Raw genomic sequence first — 27282 nt, 5'->3', positions numbered from 1 at the left:
ATATATATATATATATATATATATATATATATATACACACACACACACACACACAGTGATACCCTGATTTACGCAGTCAATTGAACCCACGGGGTACCGCGTAAAACGAAAACTGCTTAAATGGAATAACAGAACATATGGGATTAATTCCAATAGAGACTGGCCCGACCCCCAAACTCCACTTTTTCCGACACAATACCTATGTTGTAGTAAAAACAACATCTTAATTTTATGATGGTATGTACACACAATTAATATTTAAGAGAAATACAGTTCCCAGGTTAATGTCTATTCAAATAATGGACTCAACCCCCCCCCCATCTTCCCATGCTCCCTGGCTCCTCCCTCTCTGAGAAATGTTTGGGTGAAAACACTAGATTTTAAGGTATAGTAATAAATAATACCTCTGACTAAAGTTAGGATAATATAATTGACATTTCTGGATTCCTTGCAGGTCAGGGAATATTTTGAGTGTAAACTTCATATATTTTGCATAAAAGATAAAATATTTGCTTTGTGTAAACCAAATTATTACATTAGATCTAAAATTTGTATGTCTAATGCAAAATCCATGATGTTTATATTCAAAATGATCATCATATTGTAAGAATTCCAGCAATGTAAATTATATTCTGGCCGGGTAATTTGTATGAATTTTATGAGCTAAAACAAATATCTTAAGTAAATAAAAAAATATATACTTCACCCAGACACTATCTGTCAATCAAAATACCCCACCTCCGCCTCCTCCCCCTCTTCCCACGCTCGCTGGGTTCCTCCCTCCCTCTCTACCCCCCACCCCCCACCTTCCCTCCCTGCCAGAGAAATGTTTGGGAGAAAACAATATATTTACATTTTTAGTAATAAATAATACCTCAGAGTAAACTTAGGATAATATTGACATTTCTGGATTCCTTGCACGCCAGGAAATATTTTGAATGTAAACTTCATATATTTTGCATAAAAGATAAAATATTTGCTTTGTGTAAACCAAATTATTACATTAGATCTAAAATTTGTATGTCTAATGCAAAATCCATGATGTTTTTATTCAAAATGATCATCATATTGTAAAAATTCCAGCAATGTAAATTATATTCTGGCTGGGTAATTTGTATGAATTTTATGAGCTAAATAAAAAAAGTTATACTTCACCCGCGTATATGAGTAGATGCACCGCGTAAAATGAAATTCCGGTTCTGGCTAGGTACCGCGTAAATGTAGAATCGCGTAAATCGGGGTATTACTGCATATACCGTATATACTCGTCTATAACCCCCCTTCGTATATAGGTCGACCCCGATTTTATGACCAAGAAATCGTTAATTTATGATATTCCTCGTTTATAGGTCGACCCAAGTTTTTGAGGGTAAAGGAACAACAAAACCTTCAGAGAAACACTACGTCCTATAAACTTGTTTACCATTTATTATCACGACACTTTACACTGAAACGCAGGTAGTTTCAACAAAAATATTGTATATTTCCATTCAAGTATTTATTCAAGTCAATTAGGAGGGAATATTATTGTAATACAACAGTTTTTTAACTAAACCATTCGAAAAGCGATTACGGTAACATCTTTTGAACGAAAGAAAGCGAGTCATTGTTTTCGTCACGATTTTATCCCACTTTCCACTGTAATACGTACGTCATTTCAGGAAAAAATATTACATTTCCGTGAATGTATTATATCAAGCACAGTATAAATAGAATATCATTGTAATATAACAGAATTTTAACCGAAAACTATTAAAAAAACGAATAACATCTCAAGAACATCGGAAGCTTAGGTAAAGTCTTTTGTTTTCGACATGTATTTTATCCTATTTTACATTGAAATACATCACGTTTCAGCAAAACTACTATTTATTTCCGAGAATATATTCATTCAGGCGCAGTTTAGGTAAAATATACGTGTGATGTAACAGTTTTTTAACTGAAAACGATTCGAAAAACACGTTACCCTCTAGCCCTGTTCAAGGAGAGGACTGGGAGAAGCTGTTTGGTGCTGCAGACGATGACAAGGAAAATGATTTTGATGGATTTTAATGAAAATATTCAGAAATATGGTATCGTAATATTTATTCAAGTCAATTAGGATATTATTGTAATACAATACAACAGTTTTTTAACTAAACCATTCGAAAAGTGATTACGGTAACATCTTTTGAACGAAACAAAGCGAAAGTCATTGTTTTCATCACAATTTTATCCCACTTTCCACTGTAATACGTATGTCATTTCAGCAAAAAATATTACATTTCCGTGAAGGTATTATATCAACCACAGTATGAATAGAATATCACTAATATAACAGTATTTTAACCGAAAACTATTAAAAATACGAGTAACATATCTTGAACATCGGAAGGTTAGGTAAAGTCTTTTGTTTTCATGTAGTTTATCCAAATTTACATTGAAATGCATTACGTTTCAGCAAAACTACTATTTATTTCTGAGAATATGGAAATGTAATATTTTGCTGAAATGACGTACGTATTCAGTGGAAAGTGGGATAAAATCGTGACAAAAACAATGACTCGCTTTCTTTCGTTCAAAAGATGTTACCGTAATCGCTTTTCGAATGGTTTTCAGTTAAAAACTGTTATATTACAATAATATTCTATCCTAATTCACTTGTGATGTAAAAGTTTTTTAACTGAAAACGATTCGAAAAACACGTGTACCGTCTAGCTGATACGGCAGAGCCCTGGTCGCTGGCGCTGGAAACAGACGGCCTCTGCCAGCTTTAATTTTAGCGCACGTTGAAATTGTTGGTGTTTTAAAGGGTCTTTATTTTTCTTGCTTTCATTTTCCAGAAAGATAATAAGTTTTTATATACTATTATCGCTGATGGGCACTTTTAATTTATGTTATCTATTTTAAAATACACAGAAGACACCAAACAACACTATAATGGATATTTATGTTGACTCTCCGCCAAAAAGACCAAACAGCTGGCAATTTCTCCCTCAGCCCCACCAAAAATAGCCCAACATCTTTTCTAGGTTATTTTCCAATTTCTCAATTTTTAACTGTTATTTTTAGCTTCCATTGCCTACACTGATAAACTACAGTAATTGGAGTGTTAGATATTGTTATAAATTTGATTACCGGGTCCTGGCAGGTACCGCTGAACACCTGACCCTACCAACAGTGTTGCAAGTCAGACAGATTTTTTTTTTACATTTTGGTATTCCATTTGTTAATTTTTTCTGTGGGTCGGTAATAGTTAGTATACCTGCTCACCCACAGTATTGTAAAACGATTTGCAAAAAGAACACTGGTGTAACTTGTAATTTAAAAGGAAAATTTGAAACTGGCAACTGTGTGTAGATGACCTGACTCACATCATATTGATGTTTCAATTTAATTAACAAAAATTTATGTATCTATAAATAAACTTTTAAAAATGAATACTTTATGTCTCAAGACACCTGTGCATACCTTGCCAAATGCATTTGGTCACTTGGCCACAGATGATGCAAGCAGATCTGCCCTGCACCCGGCTGAGTTCACAGCGGTGGCGCGCTGGTGCATCAAGCTCCATTGTTACCGGGTAGTTACCGGTAAATATTTTTCAACCTAACGAAACGCTATTACCTGTATAGAGGTTTAATATAATATATCTTGATAAAATCACACGTTGTTTCCATTTTCCGTGTGATTTATAAGATTATCTTATCACGTTTTCATTGTGGATTTACATGAAATATATATATATATATATATATATATATATATATATATATATATATATATATATATATATATATATACATATATATATATATATATATATATATATATATATATATATATATATATATATTATATATATATATATATATATATATATATTATATATATATATATATATATATATATATATATATATATATATATATATATATATATATATATATATATATATATATATATATACCTTATGATATTGTATCACCTTCATGTTTAAATGCAGAATTTAACAAAATAAATTTTATGTGAAGCAATTAAATAATTATTTATTACTATATAATATCCAGCTAATACAGTACTGTAGTTTGTAGGTGGCACAGTAGAACTTTTCTTAATCAGACCAGATATGAATAGAAATATATATATAGTATATTAAAAAATATGTGCAATGTACAAGTATAGGATAATTTTAGTTTACTACTGTACTGGACTGTATAGTATTTTAGTTATCTAGTATTACTGTGTTGTTGTTTTTCTCTCTACTGAATACTTCTATTTATTGTTATACATTTCTCCCAACAATAACAACAGGATGCTGGTGCATGAATCTCCTAAACATATTGAGAAACTTGTAAAGTGTTTGGAAACTCAGCATGTATATGAGATGCAGAGAGTGACTGTGGCAGCAGTCTTTGCTCAGGTAAATATCTTTATACTGTAAATCTAATTTTATTTACTATTTTGTGAATGTTCTACAGACATTTTATTATAAAATACTTAGCACTATTATATAAGATGAAGTTTATATTTGGCATGATTAGATAAAGTGTCTGTAATTGATTTTGAAGGGTTTTAGTCCAACAATCCTTTACCCCCTGCCTGGACCCCTATCATTTCCCAGAGCTTCCCACATCTCCACTATTGGGTGGAGATGGTGGAGTATCACATAATTAACTTCCTGGGCTTTCTTAAAATATTTATTTTATAATGTATATGCAGTTTATGTGACATTATATCAGTATGTCATTTTTGAAAGGTTAAATTGGTTACCCAAAGTCATTCTAGAGTAAAGGTCTGGTGAGTCCAGTACAATACAGAAATTTTAACACATATTAAAGAGCATCACTTGTGGGGGATTTCCGATGCGCGGATGTCTACCAGTATGATATACTTGCGCAAAATGAGACCCCACTGTATATACTATTTATACAGTATGTAATTTAAAATGGTTGAATAAGCTGAAATGAGAACAGTAAGATGGATGTGTAATGTAAAATTAAGAATTTTGAAAACCCTGTTCAGAGCTAAGAGGGCAGCTGGGTATTGAGTCATCACCCTCACTCTGGATGCTTTGCTGTGTTAATTCCTGTTTTGGTAGTGTTGGGATATATATATATATATATATATATATATATATATATATATATATATATATATATATATATATATATATATATATATATATATATATATATATATATATATATATATATATATATATATATATATATATATATATATATGTATGTATGTATGTGTATGTATGTGTGTATGTGTGTGTGTGTGTGTGTGTGTGTGTGTGTGTGTGTGTAATAATAATAATAAACTGTTTATTAATAGAGTTGCAGCCGGTGGCTGAAAATATACAGACTTACATTTGATCTAGACATAATGATATAATATGCATTGAATACATTTACAGGGCTGTACAGTACATAAATCAGGAGTTGTTTATTATTTTAACAATAGACGGGATGGTGCTGTTCTTATATCTATCCGTGCGGGCTCTTATGGGCTGTATTTTGTTGTAGTGGCGGACTGCGTGAGTTGGGTGGGGGGCTGCAGGTGGCAGGAGGTGGCGATGACGAGGGTGGTGCAGTAGTCCACTGCCAAACCTTTCCAGTGCTTGGTGGTGGAGGTCACTGAGGGATGGCATTTCCAGGGTGGAGAGAACGTTGGTGTAGCCGGAGTATTCTGCGCCGTGGCAGCATTATGTTAGTGTTAAGGTGCAAGCACTGCTTGCTCCCTCTCACTTTCAGCTGCCGCCACTGGCTAGCCCTCGAGGCAAACAGGGAAGCAACTTGCATAAGTCTTCACCTGACAGCATCCTCACCACCAAGACTCCTGCTGTGCCTCCTCGTGGCAACACATGGTAACTGGGTGCCTCGTGGACCCAGGCTAGATCAGCAGGGGATCTCAGAGTAGCAATGGGCCCCAGAGGGACGGCGCATAGGCCCAGTGGTATGTGGACACTTCTTGGCACCTACCAACCACTGCCCCACTGCCTTGCGGATTAACCTTGGTAGGTATAAGGCTACAGGAGTAAATCCAGAACGAAAAATCTGCGGTGGAGATCCGCATCAGGCTGACATGCTTACAGAGCTCCAACAAGACCCCAATGGCAGTATAAGCGGAAGAGGTGACCACCATGGAAACCCAACGACTACACAGGCAGACGAAGGCAATGTCTGATGGACAGGCTACTAAGGCGAAACCCGACAAACTGGGTTATCAGCAGTCCATTGCGACTCTCCCTCTCCCCAGTCGTTGCAACACTTGCACCACTGGATCAGGAAAAGGAAGAACCAAGATGTGTGGTTGCAGTCTGCGCTCCTGCTTCACCACATAAATCAACTCACGCGCAGCCATCATCCAGCTCATCATACTTCTAATCATCATCAAAACCCCTGTACAGTGAGTTCTGCTATAACGCGTGTTTTGATAATGCGAATTTGCTCTAACGCGATTTATGAATAGAGGAACGATATTTGTATAACGCGAACGCTTGTTTCCTGTAACGCGATTTTTGCTTACTATTTCTCCAATTTTGTGGTATTAACTGTGAATATGGTAAAGAAGAATATCTCCAAGAAGCGTTCTGGTGATCGAATTCCCGGTGATGATCGTAAAAGAAAGGATATAACACTTGGAGAAGCTCGATGTTATCAACCTCAAAATCACCCTTCTCCCCCATCAAGTTATACTCATATTTTCTCAAGGTAAAGTGTTACATTTACTGTATGATTTCATTATTAGATATGAATGTAACATTTATTTAGACTGTGCTATCCTTTGTGTTAGGCTAACTCATAATTTTTTTTCGATTTCGAGTAGTAATCTGCACCTAACCCTATTTTCTCCATAAGCCCTGTTATTTCTATTACGCGATTTTCTATAACACGATATTTTACAAGAACACAACTATCGCGTTATAGCAGAACTGACTGTACCCCCAAAAATCCTATGATGATGAACAAGTGGCGACGGGGACAGGCAGAGATGACTGTCGGGAGTCTCTAGTCACAACTCTGCACATGGGCATCATAGATAAGATGATTGTTTATACACTGGGATCTAGGGAGCAGTGCAATCTGGTCCTGTCTGTGCGACTCAGCAGCCCTTTCGATGAGCCACTCTGCTTACTCCACGTGGGGAGGGGGCTAGAAAGGGTGCCCTAAACATAGCCTGCCTAAGGAGCGGACCTGACTAGGCAACCGCTCCCAGTAAGGTCATACTTATGCTATCGAAAACTATACAACCTCTTAAGGTCGCTGCATGGAATGTCAGGACCCCTCTGGATACTGGCAAAAGAGCTGTCTATGTATAACATCGACATAGCAGTCCCGGCTCCCATATGAGGATTGACTCACAGAACGGGGGTCTGGCTATACCTTCTTCTGGAAGGGTAAGCCTGCTGTGGAGTGAAACCTCATTTATGGAGTTGGCTTTGCCATCCGCCAATGCATCCTACATAGGCTAACTGAAATGCCTATTGGGATCAACCAGCGCCTCATGATGATCCGAGTCCCACTGAATCTCTCACGTCATGCCTTCTTCATCAGTGCATATGCCCCAACACTGGATGCAGAGAATGACATCAAGTAGTCCTTTTACGTTGACCTCAACAGAGTGCTATCTTCTATCCCCAGGGATGATGAGGTTGGGCTCCAAGGTGACTTCAATGCCAGAGTTAGCAAAGATGCTAACATTTGGCAGGAAACCATAGGGAGAAATGAACTAGGCAATTGTATTCCCAACGGCCTACTCCTCCTCAGCAAGTGTGCTGCACACAACCTCACTATCACCAATACCTTGTTTAGGTCCATTGACTACATCATTGTCAGAGAAAGAGATCGCCGAGATGTCCTCATCACCCATGCCATGCGTGACTCAGACCACTGTGACACTGATCATCGGCTCGTCAGATCCAAACTCTCACTTCACTCGCCCCAAAATGGCTAAGGCAGCAAGCCTCCAGAAGAGGTTTTAATACTAAGCATCTAGAGGATCCAGCTGTAGCACATGCTTTCAGAGAGCAGCTCAAACATGGACTGATAAACAACCCGACAATAAACAACCTAAATCCAAGTGCCAAATGGAGTTTTCTCGATAATGTCATGACAAAAATCTGCAGAGTGACGCTTGGCCAGATTGAAAGAATATACCAGGACTGGTTTGATGAATGTATTCTTCGATGATAAATGTGCTGCTTTAACTGAATGGCAGAACAACCCTCAGTCTCGGACCAAAACTGATACCTTGCGCAAGAAGAAAGCAGCGGCCCAACATGAATTTCGCAAACTAAGAAACGACTGGTTTAAAAATATAGCTTGTGAAATGCAAAAGCTTGCAGATCAGCACAAGATGCACAAATTTTTCAATTCCACTAAAACATTTTATGGGCCAATCACTTATGGCGCAGCCCCCCTTCGCTCATCTAACTGTAATTACCTAATTAAAGATGAATAGGGCATCTTTCACTGCTGGAAATAGCACTACCATTCGCTGCTCAACCGAACCACCAATGTGGATGTCCTGACTACCCAGCAGGTCCCACAACATCCAGAGCTGACCCACCTCAGCTATCCTCCATCCCTGGATGAGGTAGCTACTGCCATCAAACAGATGAAAAATAACAAAGCCTCAGGGCCTGATTGAATCCCAGCCGAGGTGTATAAAGCAGGAGGACCTTTGCTAACCAGCCGTCTCCACTCTCTCCTGAAGAATATATGGGAAAAGGAGGAAATCCCCCAAGGTCTTAAAGACACCTCCATCGTCAATATTTATAAGTACAAGGGAGACCGGTGGCAACTACGGCGGGATCTCGCTGCTGTCCATATCTGGCAAGGTTATTGCCCAAGTCCTCCTCAACAGACTTCTTCCTGAGGCAGAAAACTTCCTCCCAGAATCTCAATGTGGCTTTAGACCATCATGTGGCACCACTGACATGATCTTTGCTGCCCGTCAGATACAGGAAAAGTGCAGAGAACAGTGTCGTGACCTGTACATGGCCTTCATCAACCTAACCAAGCCCTTCAACTCGACCAACAGGGCAGTCCTCTGGCAGACCCTCAGCCGTTTTGGCTGCCCACCAAAATTCATTGCCATTGTGAGGCAATTCCACAATAACATGAACGGCAGTGTCCTGCATAATAACACCCAGTCTGACTTCTTCCCCATCCAAATGGGGGTAAAACAAGGATATGTAGTGGCACCAACTCTCTTTTCCATTTTCTTGGCTGCCTTCCTTACTCGTGCAAGTGCCAATTTAACCGGCGGGGTGAACATTGAGTACTGAATGAAGGGTCTTTTCAACATAAATGACTTCAGGCAGGAACAAAGGTATCGGCAGGTTCCATTACTGAACTTCAGTATGCAGACGACCTTACCCTTGTCGCGTACACTGAACGCGACCTACAGTATATCCTGATCACCAACGCAGATGCGTATGCACACTTCAGCCTTGAGGTGAATGTACATAAGAGTCAGAGTCTCTTTCATCCTGCCCCTGGTTCAGCCACACCTCCACCATCCATCCAGCTTAACGGTACTACCCTCTCCAATGTTGCCACTTTCGGGATCTCAGTTCCCACCTGTCCACCCCCGCTGACATCGATGATGAGATTCAACATGTTGAATCGGATCTGCCTTTGGCAGACTCCGCACCCGTGTCTTCAGCTGTAGGGAGCTGAAATTATCTACAAAGTTGCACGTATATCGAGCGGTAGTCCTCCCCACCCTGGTATATCGCAGCAAGACATGGGTCACATACAGGAGGCACCTCAAGGCACTTGAAAACTTTCACCAATGTAGTCTACGTTGCATCCTCCCGCACTAGATGTAGCCCTCCACACGTACAACATCTGTGGATGACCCTGCTGGTCCGTATCGGCCTCTTTAGTCACCTTAGAGCTCGCCAACGAAGGTGACATTCTTAATAACTCACAAGGAAGTCTATGTGCTGTATGGAATGATGAGATATATATGTAGCCTCGTGTTTCCTAGTTGGATTCGGTAAAATGTTACTTCGACCACATAGTTGGCACGGGCAATCCCCAATGGAGGTTCACGTTGCTTAACAAAGACAAATGAACAGGCTTTGTGTGGAATAAAGCAAAGCTTAGAATTGCTTTTGTTGTCCTTGTAGTATAGTGGTAGTAATCCCTATTGACACTCAGAGGTCCAGGGTTCAATTCCCAACTAGTGATATCTCCATTAGCCAGAACAATTGGTGCAGAGCACTTCCGGAAATGAGAGATTTCCGGGTAAGGAGGTGACTCTCAAAGCCGGAAAAAAATCCGTCATCCCCCGAAATTTTCCGGCTAACGGAAAATTTTTCTCGGAAGCTCCAAAAATTGCCCATTACATCATCTTTTGAACCCAGAAAATTATCCCCCATCCCCAGAATTTTCTGGGTAACAGAAAAATGTACTTGGAAGTTCCAGAAATTGCACATTACATCATATATCAAACACGGGAAAAAATCCCCGATCCCCGAAATTTTCTGGGTATTGGCAAAATTTCCTCAGAATTTTTCTGGAAAATATGCCCCTCGGAAAATCGTTTCCAAAGCCAGAATTTTCCGTAAAATTCCAGCTTTGGGAACGATTTTCCGAGAAAATTTCAATTCCGGCTATGAGAGAGTTGCGGGTTTGAGGGATTCCAGCTAACAGAGATATTACTTATACAGGTAACTCGCGTTTTACGGGCATTTGATTTAAGCGTTTTTGGAATAACGTGATTGTTCAATTAATACCAAAAGCTAATTTACGCGCACCTATTTTTTAATAACGCGCTCAAGACAGTTTAAATTTACCGCGCGTATTCGCCTGGTAGCCTGGCAGTGGAGTCGCGTGTGATGCCTGGTGAGGTGCTTGTAAGTTATTACTATAAAGTTGCAGTCATATCAACATCAACAATTTCAATATTATTAATAATAATGATAATTAATTATTATAATACAGTCAGTTCTGCTATAACGCGATAGTTGTGTTCTTGTAAAACATCGTGTTATAGAAATTCGCGCAATAGAAATAACAGGGCTTATGGAGAAAATAGGGTTAGGTGCAGATTACTCGAAATCGAAAAAAAATTTAGTAGTTAGCCTAACACAATGGATAGCACAGTCTAAATAAATGTTACATTCATATCTAATAATGAAATCATACAGTAAATGTAACACTTTACCTTGAAAAAATATGAATATAACTTGATGGGGGACAAGAGTGATTTTGAGGTTGATAACATCGAGCTTCTCCAAGTGTTATAGCCTTTCTTTTACGATCATCACCGGGAATGCGATCACCAGAACGCTTCTTGGAGATATTCTTCTTTACCATATTCACAGTTAATACCACAAAATTGGAGAAATAGAAAGCAAAAATCGCGTTACAGCAAACAAGCCTTCGCGTTTTACAAATATCGTTCCTCTATTCATAAATCGCGTTAGAGCCAATTCGCGTTGTCAAAACACGCGTTATAGCAGAACTCACTGTATTGTAATAATAAAGATTATTACAACTAATGATGAAGATAATGATGATAATAAAGTATTCTGTACAACAACTGTGACGACGTCCAACAAGCTTCCCGCATATCACTTTCTCAGTTCACACCAGCACAACTTTATCTCTGTGCTCTCATTTGCATTGTATGTTTATCACTTACCCTTTAAGTATTAAACGCTGTCTCCCCCATTGAGCATGTCTGGAAAATGTCCATCTGCCTCCTCTGGGGCGCCTCAGGCTAAAAAGCCACAAAAAAATCGGAATGGACGTGAAATTAATTGTGATCACCCGCCTTCAGAGAGGAGAGCATGTGTCGGAGGTTGGCCGCGTGCTTGGTTTAAGTGAGAGCACTGTTCGTACCCTGTATAGTATATTATGGTTCCTCTAACCTGTACCATTTACATGTATTCTTATGGGAAAAGTTTGTTTAATTTATGCATTTTTTAATTAAGCGGTGGTTACAAGAATGTAACCCCCTCGGAAAATGAGAGGTGGGTGTATATATAACCTCTAAAGCCCAGACTTACTGGCACCAGATGGCTTAAACTCACGCACCAGCAGTTTTGAGATGCGAACACCACATGACACATCGGAATTGAAATACGAATCCTACTAAGCAACAAATATACAGTAGACTCGCAACTTACGTGTATTTTTCTTATGCGGTTTCAACTGTACACGGCTTACCCTGGGGTTAGGTTACGCTTTCCAATTACAAACTCAAAATTTTCATAATCTTTGTAAATTATATTATCCCAGGTCAGTTCAGTGACATTTCATAAGCAAAAAACAAAAACTCACCCTAAAGGAAATAAATAAACAAATAAATACCCACAAGACCTTTGGCACCAGCTGTTACAATACATCACCTCCCCTCCCCTCCCCTCCCCTCCCCTCCCCTCCCAGCCAGGGTCTGGTGGTTTTAGGTTTAAAGTTTTTATCTTATATAATATCACAGACTAAAGTTAGGAGAATATAATTGGCATTGGCATCCTTATAAGACAGTGAATAATTTGAATATAAACATCATATATTTTGCACAAGAGATAAAAATTAATCACCTGTATCACATTACAGTAGTGATTTATGAGTTCTAGTGTATATGTATGTATATATACAGCTCCTCCCCGACTTACGACCTACTCGACTTACGACCACCTGCACTTACGACCTGCCTCAGTCGTACCAAAATTTTGTCCAATTACTTATTTTGAGTCCCAATGTCTGTATACTGACAAAATTTTCGTTTGTAATTCACTTTAAAATGGTTGGCAAGCTTAAAAGTGAGAGTTTTGTGGTGCTGAGAAGAAAATGAGACACCCATTTTAAATTTTCTATGTATTATTTAATAAGTTTCGACTTACGACCTGGATTTGGGTCCCTAACCCTGTTGTAAGTCGGGGAGGAGCTGTATATAGTGATTTAAGGCCGATTTAGGAGCTTTTTTGGAGTGTTTGTGACTTTATGCATTTTTTGGCTTTACGCGAGGTCCCAGGAACATAACCCTCACGTAAGTTGCGAGTTTACTGTATTGTATTCAGGATAGGGGCCCTGTGGAGCCACACAGACTGCACATAGCTGAATAGCCCTGAGAATTATGGCAACAACAACTAATTTTATTTAAACAGTCCCAGCTAAGCAGTTTTACCCCCTCCCCCCCCGCCACACACACACACACACACACACACACACACACACACACACACACACACACACACACACACACATTCGCTTTTTACGGACTTTTGCATTTTTCTAACTGGAGTCTGCTCCAATTAGTACAGTGGTCCCTCAATTAACGAGCACAATTGGTTCCATAGAGTCAGTCGTTAACTGATAATCTCGTTAACTGAATCTATTATTTCAATGCGATATTGGGTAATTGGTTCCAACTCACAGAATTCCCTTAAAACTAATTAAAAAGTACATACAAAGTGCTGTATATCAGTAATAGAATTAACAATATGTATTTAGGATGGTGTGTGCATGTAAATGAGTAAAAATATATGAAGAAAGTTACATATATCTACCCCAAAATACGAGTTGAAAGACGTGTACTTAAATGTACTACTGTACACTATAGGACTAAAATTTTTATATCTTGTGCAAAATAAATTTGCTGTCTTACAAGAATTCCAGCAATTCAAGCTATATTCTGCTAATTTTAGTTTGTGACATTTTATAAGATAAAAACTATAAGCCTAAAACTACCTTCACCCTGTTTTGGGAATGCTTCTTAGGGGGGCTTCTTAGCCAAGAACCCCCAAATTGTTTGTCCGAATCTTCCGAAATCCGGGTCCAGATATATTTATTTTAACCAACAATGCACTGTATATTATCAATATGTGAACTAAATTTCAGAATGACCAATAATTTTAATGTAAAAATGCAAAAATATTCAAGAGCACAACTTTCTCGGTGTTTACTCCACTGGAAACAAAGGTAAAAATAGAACCGGTTATTGGCGGACGAGTCGATCAGCTGATGCGCGCACCAAAATGTGTTTCTCGTAAGGCTGTCGTTAATATAATTTGTACTCGTTAATAGAACTGAAAGTCCTTACAGGATGTAACTCTTTAACTGAAATCTCGTAAATTGGACTGCTTGTTAATGGGGGGTCCTCAGTACTGTACTACTGTACTTTTTGCAAATGATGTACTGTATATACTGTACTGTACTGTATTATATGTAATGAACGTTAAAGGCCAACAATGAAATTACTTGTCACAATATTTAAGGAATTAAAAATATAATGGGATTTCAGGGAACTTGTGTATAATTATAACATTAAAATTATGTTTGGAAAAACCAAGATGTTTAGGTATCCAAAGTCCAATTTTTTCCAGAATTCGACCACTGCTTGGTCATTGGTCCCAAGCAATTTGTTTTTTTTAGGTTTGACTGTACTCTATTCCTTAATTTTTTCTGTCCTTGTTTCCCCCTTTATCTCAATATAACCTTAAACTCTTCTTTGACAGTACTGTAATAGGAAACATTATGCCTAATTGTTTTTGTCTTTTCCTTTTCCAGTTAATTGCAGAAAAATGTGGAGGGAATTATGAACTTCTGGAAAATATCACTGATGGTTTGTTATCAAGACTGAATGACCGCTCAGTGCATGTTCGGCGCTTAGCTGTACGGGGTCTTGCCAATTTTGCTCAGCTGCAGAATGATCAAGTAAGTGTGCCAATTACATACAATAATACATGGTTTCACAAATATTAAAAAAAATCTGTACACTACAGTACTTGAAATGAGGTATTGTATTTGTTGTGGAGTAACTGTGGTGTGTTTGTGTGTCTGTTTATTTGTCTGTCTGTCTCAAGTGGATTTTACCCTTACCCTAACTGTGAAATTTGATTTTATTATAAAAATATACACTGTAGTCTTTCCCCTACTGCTGTACAGTAGAGCCTCAAGAGAGAAAAAGTTATGGTCTCATTTTATAGTGATTCGTTCTGTATCTTAGTAAAATTCTCATGGTAATTATAGGGATCCATTTCTTGCTCCATAAATTTTTACATTTGCCCCCCCCCCCCCAAAAAAATGTTTTAAAACTACTGTACTTGATGATCATCTTACACTTCTACAGCTTACAAAAGCAGGGCCGGATTCAGGAGTGGGCAAAGTGGGCAGCTGCCCAGGGGCCTCCACAATCTGGGGGCCTCCACATATTACAATACTGTATTGTATTTATTTGTTTATTCATTTGGATTATTTTTATTTTCATTCTTTAATATTCATGTTTATCTATTCCATCACATAAAACTATGTTCAGCAAGAAGCGTAATAGAAATTAGGCTAGCTACTCCTTGAAATTCATGAATACCTGATTTTCCTATGAGCCGTATATTTTTAATATTTTAAATATAACTACATATGGCTTCAAAATTCTCCAGGTCAGGTGGAGGTAGGGTGGGATTGGGTAGTCTGATGCAATGTCAGGTCACCCAGTGTCAGGGTGGGGGGATTAAAGGGTCTCATCACCTGAAGATGTCTTGAATAAAGACAAAAGGTAAGTTGTAAATATATTTATGGTTAGCAAAAAAGTTTATAAACTTTTATTCACAACATCTGCTCTATTTGTGTTAGATAAATTAATTTAGTACTGTACCATTGCGTATATAGTCATGTCACATAGTACGTGCACTTAACTTACACACTTTGGTTAAGGAAAAAAACAGTGAGTGTTGGAGTGTATGACTGAGGGAGATAACGGCATATAAGACACCTACCCCCCTCCCATTTCAGTTGGGAGTATTTAGGAAAAAACTTTTGTGTGTATTTTCCTCCTGTAGCCATAGTTTTCTTAAAATTATATATACAGTACCAGGAAATGTGAGGAATAAATAAAAAAAATACCAATAAATAAGTTACGATAAAAAATCCTGTATTGTACAGTAGAACGTCGATTTAAGGCAATTCAATTTAAGATTATTAATTTAAAAAGACACCCACAATTAAGGACAATGTTTTAATTTAAAATGAATATTTCCAATATTGCGTGAGTCAATCTGGCACATCATATTTTAAAATTCGCGCCTAATGTTTCTCTGGGCACGCTACACTTGTCCTAAGGGCAGTACTCAAAATAATGTACTAAATGATTACTAAAATTTTGTCTAGTGCAAACTATAGCATGATTATATTAAAATTAATCTCTATCTTATAAGAATTCCAGCGATGTAAATTATATTCTCCCCGGTCACTTTTGTGACATTTATAAACAAAAAACATAAACTCAATCTAAAGGACATAAATAAACAAATAAATACTTCACTAGACCTTCGGCACCAACTGTAAAACATGTCACTATCACCCCTCCCTCCCTCCCTCCCTCCCTCCCTCCCAGCCAGGGTTTGGTGGTTATACAGTAGGCTTTAAGTTTTTATCTTATATAATATCACAGACTAAAGTTAGGAGAATATAATTTGCATTGGTAGAATTAATGCAAGACAGCGAATGATTTGAATATAAACGTTATATAGTTTGCACAAAAGATAAAAATTTTTAGCCATTTGTAATTAGAACTAAAATTTGTATGTCTAATGCAAACTATAGCATGTTTATATTCAAATTAATCACTATCTTATAAAAATTCCAGCGATGTTAATTATATTCTTCCAGGTCAGTTTAGTGACATTTTATAAGAGAAAAACTTAGTCACTCCTAAGGACAGATAAATAAATAATTACTAGACCTTGGCATCAACTGTCAAACATATCACCTCACGTCTCCCCCCCCAATCTTCCCATCAGCTGATCGCTAGTAAACAGACCGTTTCATGTCCCATAAATTTTATGTGTGTTGATTTATGAGTGTTTGTTTTAACATAATACTACAAAAAAAAATGTTTTGTTTATTCTAGGAGATGGGCTGAGGTGCATCTGGGTAGACTCTCAGTCTTTTCAGTATTTTGTTTTTCTCTCGAGTACAGGAGCTCCCCTACTTACGGACATTCGAGTTACGAACTTTCAGAGATACGAACAAACTTGTCCTTATGCCGAATTGCACAATTGCCTGTTTGAAAACCGCGCTGAGTCGTAAGCTCAACCGCCGCGCAATAGATGGCGTTGGCTGTTTAGCGTCACCCTGTATCCCTAGCACCATTGTTGTTGTTGTGTTCCTCTGCTGCCTCATGGTGTTATTTGTGGTTTTGACGAATATTATTGACCCCAACATGTCTCAGAAGCGTAAGAGTGATGCCAGAGGTGCTGGTGGTAGTAAGAAGCGTCGCACTATTACGTTGAAAACTAAGGTGGACATTATAAAGCGTTGTGAAAGAGGTGAGAAAATGATAAGCATAGCTAATGCTCTTGGGATGAATCGTTTGACTGTTGGGACAATTTTTGAAGGACAAAGAACGCATTATGCAACATGTAAAAGATTCTGTGCCAATGCATTCCACGATCATTAGTAAGAAAAGAGGCTCAGTGATTGCAGAGATGGAAAAACTTTTGAGTGTGTGGCTGGAAGACCAGCATCAGCACCGCATGCCTATAAGCCTTAACTTAATTCAGCGGAAGGCCATAAGCCTCTTTGAAAACGTAAAGGCTAAATATGGTGAGAGTGATGCTGAAGAAACATTTACTGCTCGACATGGTTGGTTCCACAGGTTTAAGGCTCGTTCAAACCTGCACAACATAAGAGTGAGTGGTGAGGCTGCCAGTGCTGACATGGTAGCAGCCAGGGAGTTTCCTAAGCTTTTGTCGGAAATTATTGATGAGGGGGGGTTACCTACCAGAGCAGGTGTTTAATGTGGATGAGACCGGTTTATACTGGAAGAAAATGCCTGATCGTACATACATCGCCAAAGAAGAGAAGACTATGCCTGGTTTTAAGGCATCGAAGGATAGACTTACTAATCATCTATCCTATATCTAACTCCAATGCTTTAAAAGCATTTTTAACCTTGGGCCACTGACAAATAATTTGTGTAACATATTATCAGTGTTGTACTGACCATCACTAAGATTTATAGAATTTAATTCCCTAATCAAACTAGCTTCAATCAGAAGTCTTTATGTGACACATGATAATTTGTGCATTTTTAAGCTGTTTTCCAATCCATAGGATGATTATTTTTCCTAACATGAACGAACAGTGCACTGCTTTCAGATGCTTTTAAAGCATTGTAGTTAGATGTAGGATAGATGATTAGTGGGTCCCATATTTTTTTCCTGACTTAACTTGACTAGTCACGTCTCCCTTTCTTTTAAGCTCCTCTGCGTGTATGGTGGTGTTGGTGTTTGGATTAGTGGATGTCATGTTTATGACCTGACCTCATGTTTAGTAAGGTCACCCTGTGTACTTAAGCCTCTCTCTGTCCATGTAATTCAGTTGCCTCTGAAGATGTCTTGAATAAAGACAAAAGCTAAGGTGCTCCATTGTCTCCCTTTTCCCTGTGTGATTTTATCAAGATATATATATATATATATATATATATATATATATATATATACCCCGATTTACGCGGTCAATTGAACCCGGGAGTAGCGTGTAAAACGAGAAACGCGTAAATGGAATAACAGAACATATGGGATTAATTGAAATAGAGACTGGGCCGACTCCCAAACTCCACTTTTTCCTACATAATACCTATGTTATAGTAAAAATAACATCTTAATTTTATGATGGTATGCACACACAATTAATATTTAAGAGAAATACAGTCGCCAGGTTAATGTCCATTCAAATAATGGACTCAACGCTCGCTGGCTCCTCCCTCTCTGAGAAATGTTTGGGTGAAAACACTAGATTTTAAGGTATAGTAATAAATAATACCTCAGACTAAAGTTAGGATAATATAATTGACATTGCTGGATTCCTTGCAAGGCTGGGAATATTTTGAATATAAACATCATATATTTTGCACAAAAGATAAAATTTTGGCTTTGTAATCAAAATTCTTAAATTAGATCTAAAATTTGTATGTCTAATGCAAATTCCATGATGTTTATATTTAAGAATAATCAAAATCTTATAAGAATTCCAGCAATGTATATTATATATATATATATATATATATATATATATATATATATATATATATATATATATATATATATATATATATATATATATATATATATATATATATATATATATATATATATATATATATATATATATATATATATATATATATACATACAGTCATGCGCCGGTTAACATCCTAGATGCGTTCTTGGAAACGTGACGTTAACCGAAATGGACGTTGTCCGATCATCACATAACTTTGTCTTTATACTTATGTGTATGTGGAATACTATACTATATGTACATATACACTCCTACTCTTAAATCACTACTGTAATGTGATACAAGTGATTAATTTTTATCTCTTGTGTAAAATACACGACGTTTATATTAAAATTATTCATTGTCTTACAAGGATTCCAGTAATGCTGGGCAGATGGGGGAGAGGGAGGGAGGGAGCGAGCAAGCGTGGGGGGGAGGGGAGCAGGAGGTGAGGTGGTACGTTGGACAGTTGGCACCGGCCCAAGGTCTAACGCGTGTTTATTTATCAGTCCTAAAGTGACTAAGCTTCTCTCTTATAAAAAACCAGTGAAATGACCTGGGTGAATGTAATTTACATTGCTGGGATTCTTGTAAGATAGTGATTAATTTGAATATAAACATGCTATAATTTGCACTAGACAAAACAATTTTAGTACCGTAATCAATTTAATACATGTACACTCCAGCTTTGCACTAATGTCATTTATTTCTTTTATGTTTCTTTTAGTATGGTGTGTGCATGTAAATGGATGAAAATAAATGAAGAAATTTATGTAAAGCTACCCAAAAATACAGTTGAAATTTTTTTTTTTAAATGTACAGTTAACCCTCACTTTACGCGGTTAATGTAACCCGGAGGGTACCGCGGAAAGCGAGAAACGCGTAAAGTGAATAACATAACATATGGGATAAATTGAAATGGAGTCCAGGCCGATCCCCAAACTCCACGTTTTGACGACACATAACTATGTTGTAGTAATAAGATCTTAATTTTATGATGGTACATGCACACAATTAATACTTAAGAGAAATAGAGAAATACAGTCGCCAAGTTAATGTCCATTCAAATAATGGACACGACTCCCTCCCCCTCTCAGACTACACTGCCGGCTCTTCCCTCTCTGAGAAATTTTTGGGGGAAAACCAGGTATAGTAATAAATAATACCTCAAACTAAAGTTAGGATAATATAATTGACATTGCTGGATTCCTTGTAAGACCAGGAATATTTTGAATATAAATGTCATATATTTTTCACAAAAGATAACATACTTACTCAGATTAAACATTTTATCTAAAAATTTTATGTCTAATGCAAAATATATGATGTTTATATTCAAAATGATCACCAAATTGTAAGAATTCCAGCAATGTAAATTATATTCTGGCCGGGTAATTTGTATGAATTTTATGAGCTAAAACAAATATCTTCAGTTAATAAAAAAAAAAATATTCTTCACGACACTATCTGTCAATCAAAGTACCCCACCTTGCCTCCCCCCTCTTCCAACCGCGCGGTCAGTCCCAACCCTCCCCCACCAATCCTCCCTTCAAGAGATGTTGGGTGAAAAATTTAGATTTTAACATTTTGTATTAAATAATACCTCAGATTAAAGTTAGGATAATATAATTGACATTGCTGGATTCCTTGTAAGACCAGGAATATTTTGAATATAAACGTCATATATTTTGCACAAAAGATAACATACTTACTCAGATTAAACATTTTATCTAAAAATTTTATGTCTAATGCAAAATATATGATGTTTATATTCAAAATGATCACCAAATTGTAAGAATTCCAGCAATGCAAATTATATTCTGGCCGGGTAATTTGTATGAATTTTATGAGCTAAAATAAAAATCTTCAGTTAATAAAAAAAAAAATATTCATCACACGGTAACAGATGGTCGGTCGCCGGTCCCTCCCTCCCCCCCCACCCCCCACCAACCGTCCCTACTAGATAAATGTGTGGGAATACCAGACTGTTTACCTTTTTAGTAATAAATAATAAATCAGACTAAAGTTAGGATAATATAATTGACATTGCTGGATTCCTTGTAAGACCAGGAATATTTTGAATATAAATATCATATATTTTGCACAAAAGATAACATATTTACTCAAGAGTAAACATTATATCTAAAATTTGTATGTCTAATGCAAAATCTATGATGTTTATATTCAAAATGATCATCAAATTGTAAGAATTCCAGCAATGTAAATTATATTCTGGCCGGATAATTTGTATGAATTTTATGAGCTAAATTAAAAAAAATTATACTTCACCGTGTAAAGGGGTACATCCACCGCGGAATGTGAGCATCCTGGGTTCTGGCAGGGCACCGCGTAAACGTGGAAACGCAGAATGTGGGACCGCGTAAAGTGAGGGTTGACAGTACTACAGTACTGTACACTAATGTACTACAATTTTTATCTCTTGAGCAAAATATATGAATGTTTATATTCAAATTATTCACTGTCTTGCAAGGATTCCAGCAATGCAAATTATATTTTCCTAACTTTAGTCTGAGATATTATATAAGATAAACACTTTAAACCCTAACGAAACTACCAAACTTTTGTCTGGGAAGGCGGGGGTAGGGAGGGAGGGAGGGAGGGAGCCAGCGAGCGTGGGAAGAGGGGGGGGAGCGGGTGTATTTTGATTGACAGATAGTGTCTGGGTGAAGTATAATTTGTTTATTTACTTGAGATTTTTGTTTTTAGCTCATAAAATTCATAGAAATTACCCGGCCAGAATATAATTTACATTGCTGGAATTCTTATAAGATAGAGATTAATTTGAATATAAACAAGCTAAAATTTGCATTTGACATACAAATTTTAGATCTAATTTAAGAATTTTATTAGAGAGAGCAAAAATTGTATCTTTTGTGCAAAATATATGACGTTTATATTCAAATTATTCGCTGTCTTGCAAGGATTCCATTAATGCCAATCATATTCTCCTAGCTTTAGTCTGTGATATTATATGAAAAACTTAAAGCCTAAAACCCTGGCTGGGCAGACGGGGAAGAAGCGGGGGGGGATATGTTTTGACAGTTGGCGCTGAAGGTCTGTGTGTTTATTTATCAGTCCTTAAGAGTGACTAAGCTTTTCTCTTATAATTTGCCACCCAAACAACCTGGGTGAATATAATTTACATTGCTGGGATTCGTGTAAGATAGTGATTAATTTGAATATAAACAAGCTATATTTGTAATAGACATAACAATTTTAGTACTGTAATCATTTAGTACATGTACAGTACAGGTTTGCCAATAATCTGCCCTCTACCTCGGAACCAACCCCCCATCCCTGTGTGCCCAGCCATCTCTTCTACTAACGAAAGTGTTAAAAAACCTAATATTATTGATATTTCTCTTAAATATTAATTGTGTGTGCATACCATCATAAAATTGAAATGTTATTTTTACTACAACGTACAGTATTGTGTCGGAAAACGGGTTGTCTGGCGGTCGGCCCAGTCTCTATTTCAGTTAATCCCATATGTTCTGTTATTTCGTTTGCGCGTTCCTCGTTTTACGCGGACCTCCACGAGTTTAATTGACGTCGTAAATCGAGACTATACTGTATATACAGGTACTTGTATATATAATTAAGTTTTTTTTTTTTTTTTTTTTTTTTTATACCCAAAAATTCGAGATGTGGGCAAAGATTTTTGCCCATATCCAGAATTTTTGGGTAATAACTTCAAAATAGCATAAGATAAAATTTTCGCTCGCCTGAGTTTCAGTAATGCGGGGGATGCCTGTATACAGGTTGACAATCCCTTACCCAAAATCCTTGGGGCCAGAGGCATTTCGGATTTTGGAATTTTTCGGTTTTCAGAATAGTTATTTTTTTATTTTTTATTTATTTTTTTTAGCCCACCCGGACATAAGTCACTGACCCACATTGGGGCCTGGGAGGCGAAAATTTAATAATAATTATAATAATAATAATAAGAATAATAATAATAATAATAACAATAATAATAATAATAATAATAATAATAATAATTCATAGGTCTAGGTCATGTTTCTCACTTTTTATCTTTTTTCATTCGTGTATTTCTTTATTATAATTATTATTATTATTTTATTAATACAGTATTATTGTTATTATTATTATAAATTTTATTATTATATTTTATTATTATTATTATTGTTGTTGTTATCATTATTATTTTATTTTAGTGTATTTGTTAATTAAAAATTTTATTTACCATGAATACCGTATATACTCGTGTATAGTTCGAGTTTTTAAGACCAAATTTTTAGGCAAAAAATTGGGGGTCGTCCTATACATGCGTAATAGTTTTGTTAGGTTGAACCCGTGCATGATGGGAAGGGCGAGGAGCAACTTTTAGCTTCAGACATGAAAAATATTTACCATTTGCTGCCAGTAAACAATGGAAACGTAAAATATGTACCAATTAGTAATGAAAAGTTGTGCAGTGCCTTCAGTAAATGAAGCTCACCAACTTACAATTGGCTAAATTACCTTACAACGTGCTTTCAGTAGTCTATGTTGAAGTTCTTAGCACAGGCTAACTTATCATATCATATACGGTATCACAGTTCTCATTGATCTACAAAAAATACCAGTATTAAAAACCTTTTCGATATTTCACACTTAATATACAGTAATACCCGGTAATCTACTTCAACCTCCTATTGTTTACAACGACGCATGACGCATCACTCACCGCCAGCTGTACCAGCTAGACGGTACACGTGTTTTTCAAATTGTTTTCAGTTAAAAAACTGTTACATCACCTGTATATTTTACCTTAACTGTGCCTGAATGAATATATTCTCGGAAATAAATAGTAGTTTTGCTGAAACGTGATGTATTTCAATGTAAAATAGGATAAAATACATGACGAAAACAAAAGACTTTACCTAACCTTCCAATGTTCAAGAGAAGTTACTCGTTTTTTTAAGAGTTTTTGGTTAAAATACTGTTATATTACAATGGTATTCTATTCATACTGTGCTTGATATAATGCATTCACGGAAATGTAATATTTTTGCTGAAATGACATATGTATTACAGTGGAAAGTGCGATAAAATCGTGACGAAAACAATGACTTTCGCTTTCTTTCGTTCAAAAGATGTTACCGTAATCGCTTTTCGAATGGTTTTCAGTTAAAAAACTGCTGTATTACGATAATATTCTATCCTAATTGACTTGAATAAATACTATGATACGATATTTCTGAATATTTTCATTAAAATCCATCAAAATCATTTTCCTTGTCATCGTCTGCAGCACCAAACAGCTTCTCCCAGTCCTCTCCTTGAACAGGGCTGGAGGGTACGTGTTTTTCGAATCGTTTTCAGTTAAAAACTATTACATCACACGTACATTTTACCTAAACTGCGCCTGAATGAATATATTCTCGGAAATAAATAGTAGTTTTGCTGAAACGTGATGTATTTCAATGTAAAATAGGATAAAATACATGACAAAGACAAAAGACTTTACCTAAGCTTCTGTTCTTGAGATGTTACTCGTTTTTTTAATAGTTTTCGGTTAAAATTCTGTTATATTACAATGATATTCTATTCATACTATGCTTGATATAATATATTCACGGAAATGTAATATTTTTGCTGAAATTACGTACGTATTACAGTGGAAAGTGGGATAAAATCGTGATGAAAACAATGACTTACGCTTTCTTTCGTTCAAAAGATGTTACCGTAATAGCTTTTCGAATGGTTTAGTTAAAAAACTGTTGTATTACAATAATATTCCCTCCTAATTGACTTGAATATATACTTGAATGGAAATATACAATATTTTTGTTGAAACTACCCGCGTTTCAGTGTAAAGTGTCATAATAATAAATGGTAAACAATTTGCCTTCGGCACTCGTGTTTCATGCACGGCGAGCCTCAGTTTATAGGACCTAGAGCGTTTTTAGTGAAGGTTTTGTTGTTCCATTACCCTCAAAAACGTGGGTCGAACTATAAACGAGGAATATCGTAAATTAACAATTTCTCGGTCAAAAAATCAGGGTCGACCTATAAACGCGGCGGGGGTTATAGACGAGTATATACGGTAATTATTATTATAATTATTATAATTATAATTATTATTATTATTATTATTATTATTATTATTATTATTATTATTATTATTATTATTATTATTATTATTATTATTACATTTTCGCCCTCCAGGCCTCGATGTGGGTCAGTGATCTATGCTTGGGTGGGCTAATCCCTGTTAAAAAAAAAATTGCTCCACAAAAAAACTTTTGGTTTTCAGAGTTTTTCGGTTTTCGGAATTTCGGATAAAGGGTTGTCAACCTGTATTGCCAAGTGCTTATATAATTTTCAATGCATGAACATTTTTTGTGACATTATTAATTAAATATTACTCAGCTCAAATTATTTAAATGAGTCCTTCCCTGTTAAATGACTCCTAGAAGCAAAGACAAAACATGCCATGAATGTTGCTACCAATAATGGAGATAATTTTTTGGTAATAACGGATGGGTTGTGCACTTGGCAGTGGTGCCGTGTACTGCACCTGTAGGATCCCTGTTGATGGGCTACGCCACTACTACCCATCCCACGATCTAACAGAAATGAATATGTGATCTACCCGTTGATTGTAATTGACATTTTGGCCACCCCTCTTCTAGGTGCTCTTGTTACCTTGTGTGGTGTAGGTTTGGTTTGCTATGTATTTGTTGGGATCTGAGCATTGAGCTTCCTAGATTTTTATTGTGAGGAATATTCGGTCTATCAACCAGGTTACATCAGAGATTGTAGGACCAAAAAGGCAGTGCATCACAGTCACCATAGATATCTTAGTGTTTTTTTTTTTTTTTTTTTTTTACACGGGGATTAGCCCACCCGGACACAGGTCACTGACCCACATCGGGGCCTGCGGGCGAAAATGTAATAATAATAATAATGATAATAATAATAATAAATAATAGTCATAATAATTCATAATAAATAAAATTTATGATAAAAAAAACAAAAATAAAATACTGTAATAAAATAATGATGATAGTAATACAGTAACTGTAATAATAATAATAATAATACAGTAACTGTAATAATAATAATAATAATTTTAATAATAAAGAACTATAAATACAAAAATTAAAAAAGATCAAAAGTGAGAAACAATATATGTATGTTGTGTTGTCAATGGTAAGAGAAACAATTGAGACCCTGCAATTGTGTGTAAATGAAGCAGAAAGTCAGATGAGCAACCTGGGACTTGGTCACAATTTTTGTGGTGCCATATGGCAGCAGGGTCTACCATTAGACAACACAAAATGCTTCCAATATCTTCCCAGGCAGTACAGTAGTACCTCCCTGTTTGGTAGCTGCCTACAGGTCATGTACATCCTTCCTACAGACAAGGCTGTAGAAATGGCTGCTTTAAGAGGTGTTACTGGTGCAGCACCTCAGTACTGTGTTTCCATGGAGAGTTACATTTCATGTTCTTTTAGGGATCAACGACTAACTTGGTTTGGGAGAATTACTCCCATCAAGGGGACAGGCTGCTCACAGCACTAATTTCTTTCTTTGGGGGCATTGGGTGTGATGAGGAGGGAAGGATGATTAGTTTACCCAGAATAGCTTAACAAGTTAATCCTGGTTGACATAATCATATGTTTTGCCAAAAATAGGATTTCAGGGTCAGTCCCCCATTTCTATTTGGCTCATAGTAATGTAGAGCTACCTGCCTAAAGGACATATGCTAGAAGTAGGACTTGATCTTGAAATCACTTTTTCCATAGCCAGGTGGTTGTGACACTCTCCCATCTCTTTGGGGTTTACAGTTGAGCAGATGGGAAATTAAATGAAAAGGCAGGATTGAGCATCAGAACCATCTTAGCAGGAAGTGTATACAGTATTGATTAGTGCAGATGCAAGTTCTTATAGACCTCTTACATCTAGAGGGTAACCTTTGTGTCTAACATACCTCATATGAGGGCAATGAATGTCATGGGATCTTAAATTAGCCCCCATTTGCTTACACGGAGTGAGACCAGATAGACTAAACCCTCAAGGCATGTGCAGTAATACAGTGCTGGCAAGCTATAGGCTGTGCTAGAAAAAGTTAACTTTGGATCAATTTTCCTTTAATGGCCAAACCCAGAACTAGGCTGGGAGTGGATGGGGATTGTTGCTTGGAAAGTTTATTTGACTGACCTGCCATTACGGATAAGGTGCATACTAGCAAGTGTGACATCACATGCTTATTCAGACCCCCTGCTTTCTCTTCTATGTG

The 27282-nt window shown here is 36.7% G+C and overlaps 1 protein-coding gene across 2 annotated transcripts in view; it reads left to right on the top strand.

The window, feature by feature from the left end:
- The window catches only part of LOC121872719 (maestro heat-like repeat-containing protein family member 1), a 225743-nt gene that overhangs the window by 164598 nt on the left and 33863 nt on the right, over window positions 1-27282 (top strand). For both annotated transcript variants that reach the window (XM_042375729.1, XM_042375730.1), the window contains exons 19-20: window positions 4294-4402; window positions 14520-14666. In XM_042375729.1, the coding sequence (XP_042231663.1) occupies window positions 4294-4402; window positions 14520-14666 (256 nt within the window). The remainder of the gene's footprint in view (window positions 1-4293; window positions 4403-14519; window positions 14667-27282) is intronic.

Source organism: Homarus americanus, unplaced genomic scaffold (assembly GCF_018991925.1).
Source record: "Homarus americanus isolate GMGI-L3 unplaced genomic scaffold, GMGI_Hamer_2.0 scaffold39155, whole genome shotgun sequence".
In the NCBI taxonomy this organism is placed as follows: Eukaryota; Metazoa; Arthropoda; class Malacostraca; order Decapoda; family Nephropidae; genus Homarus; species Homarus americanus.
Note: the sequence above shows the minus strand (reverse complement) of the source record. Positions and strands in the feature narration are given on the sequence as shown.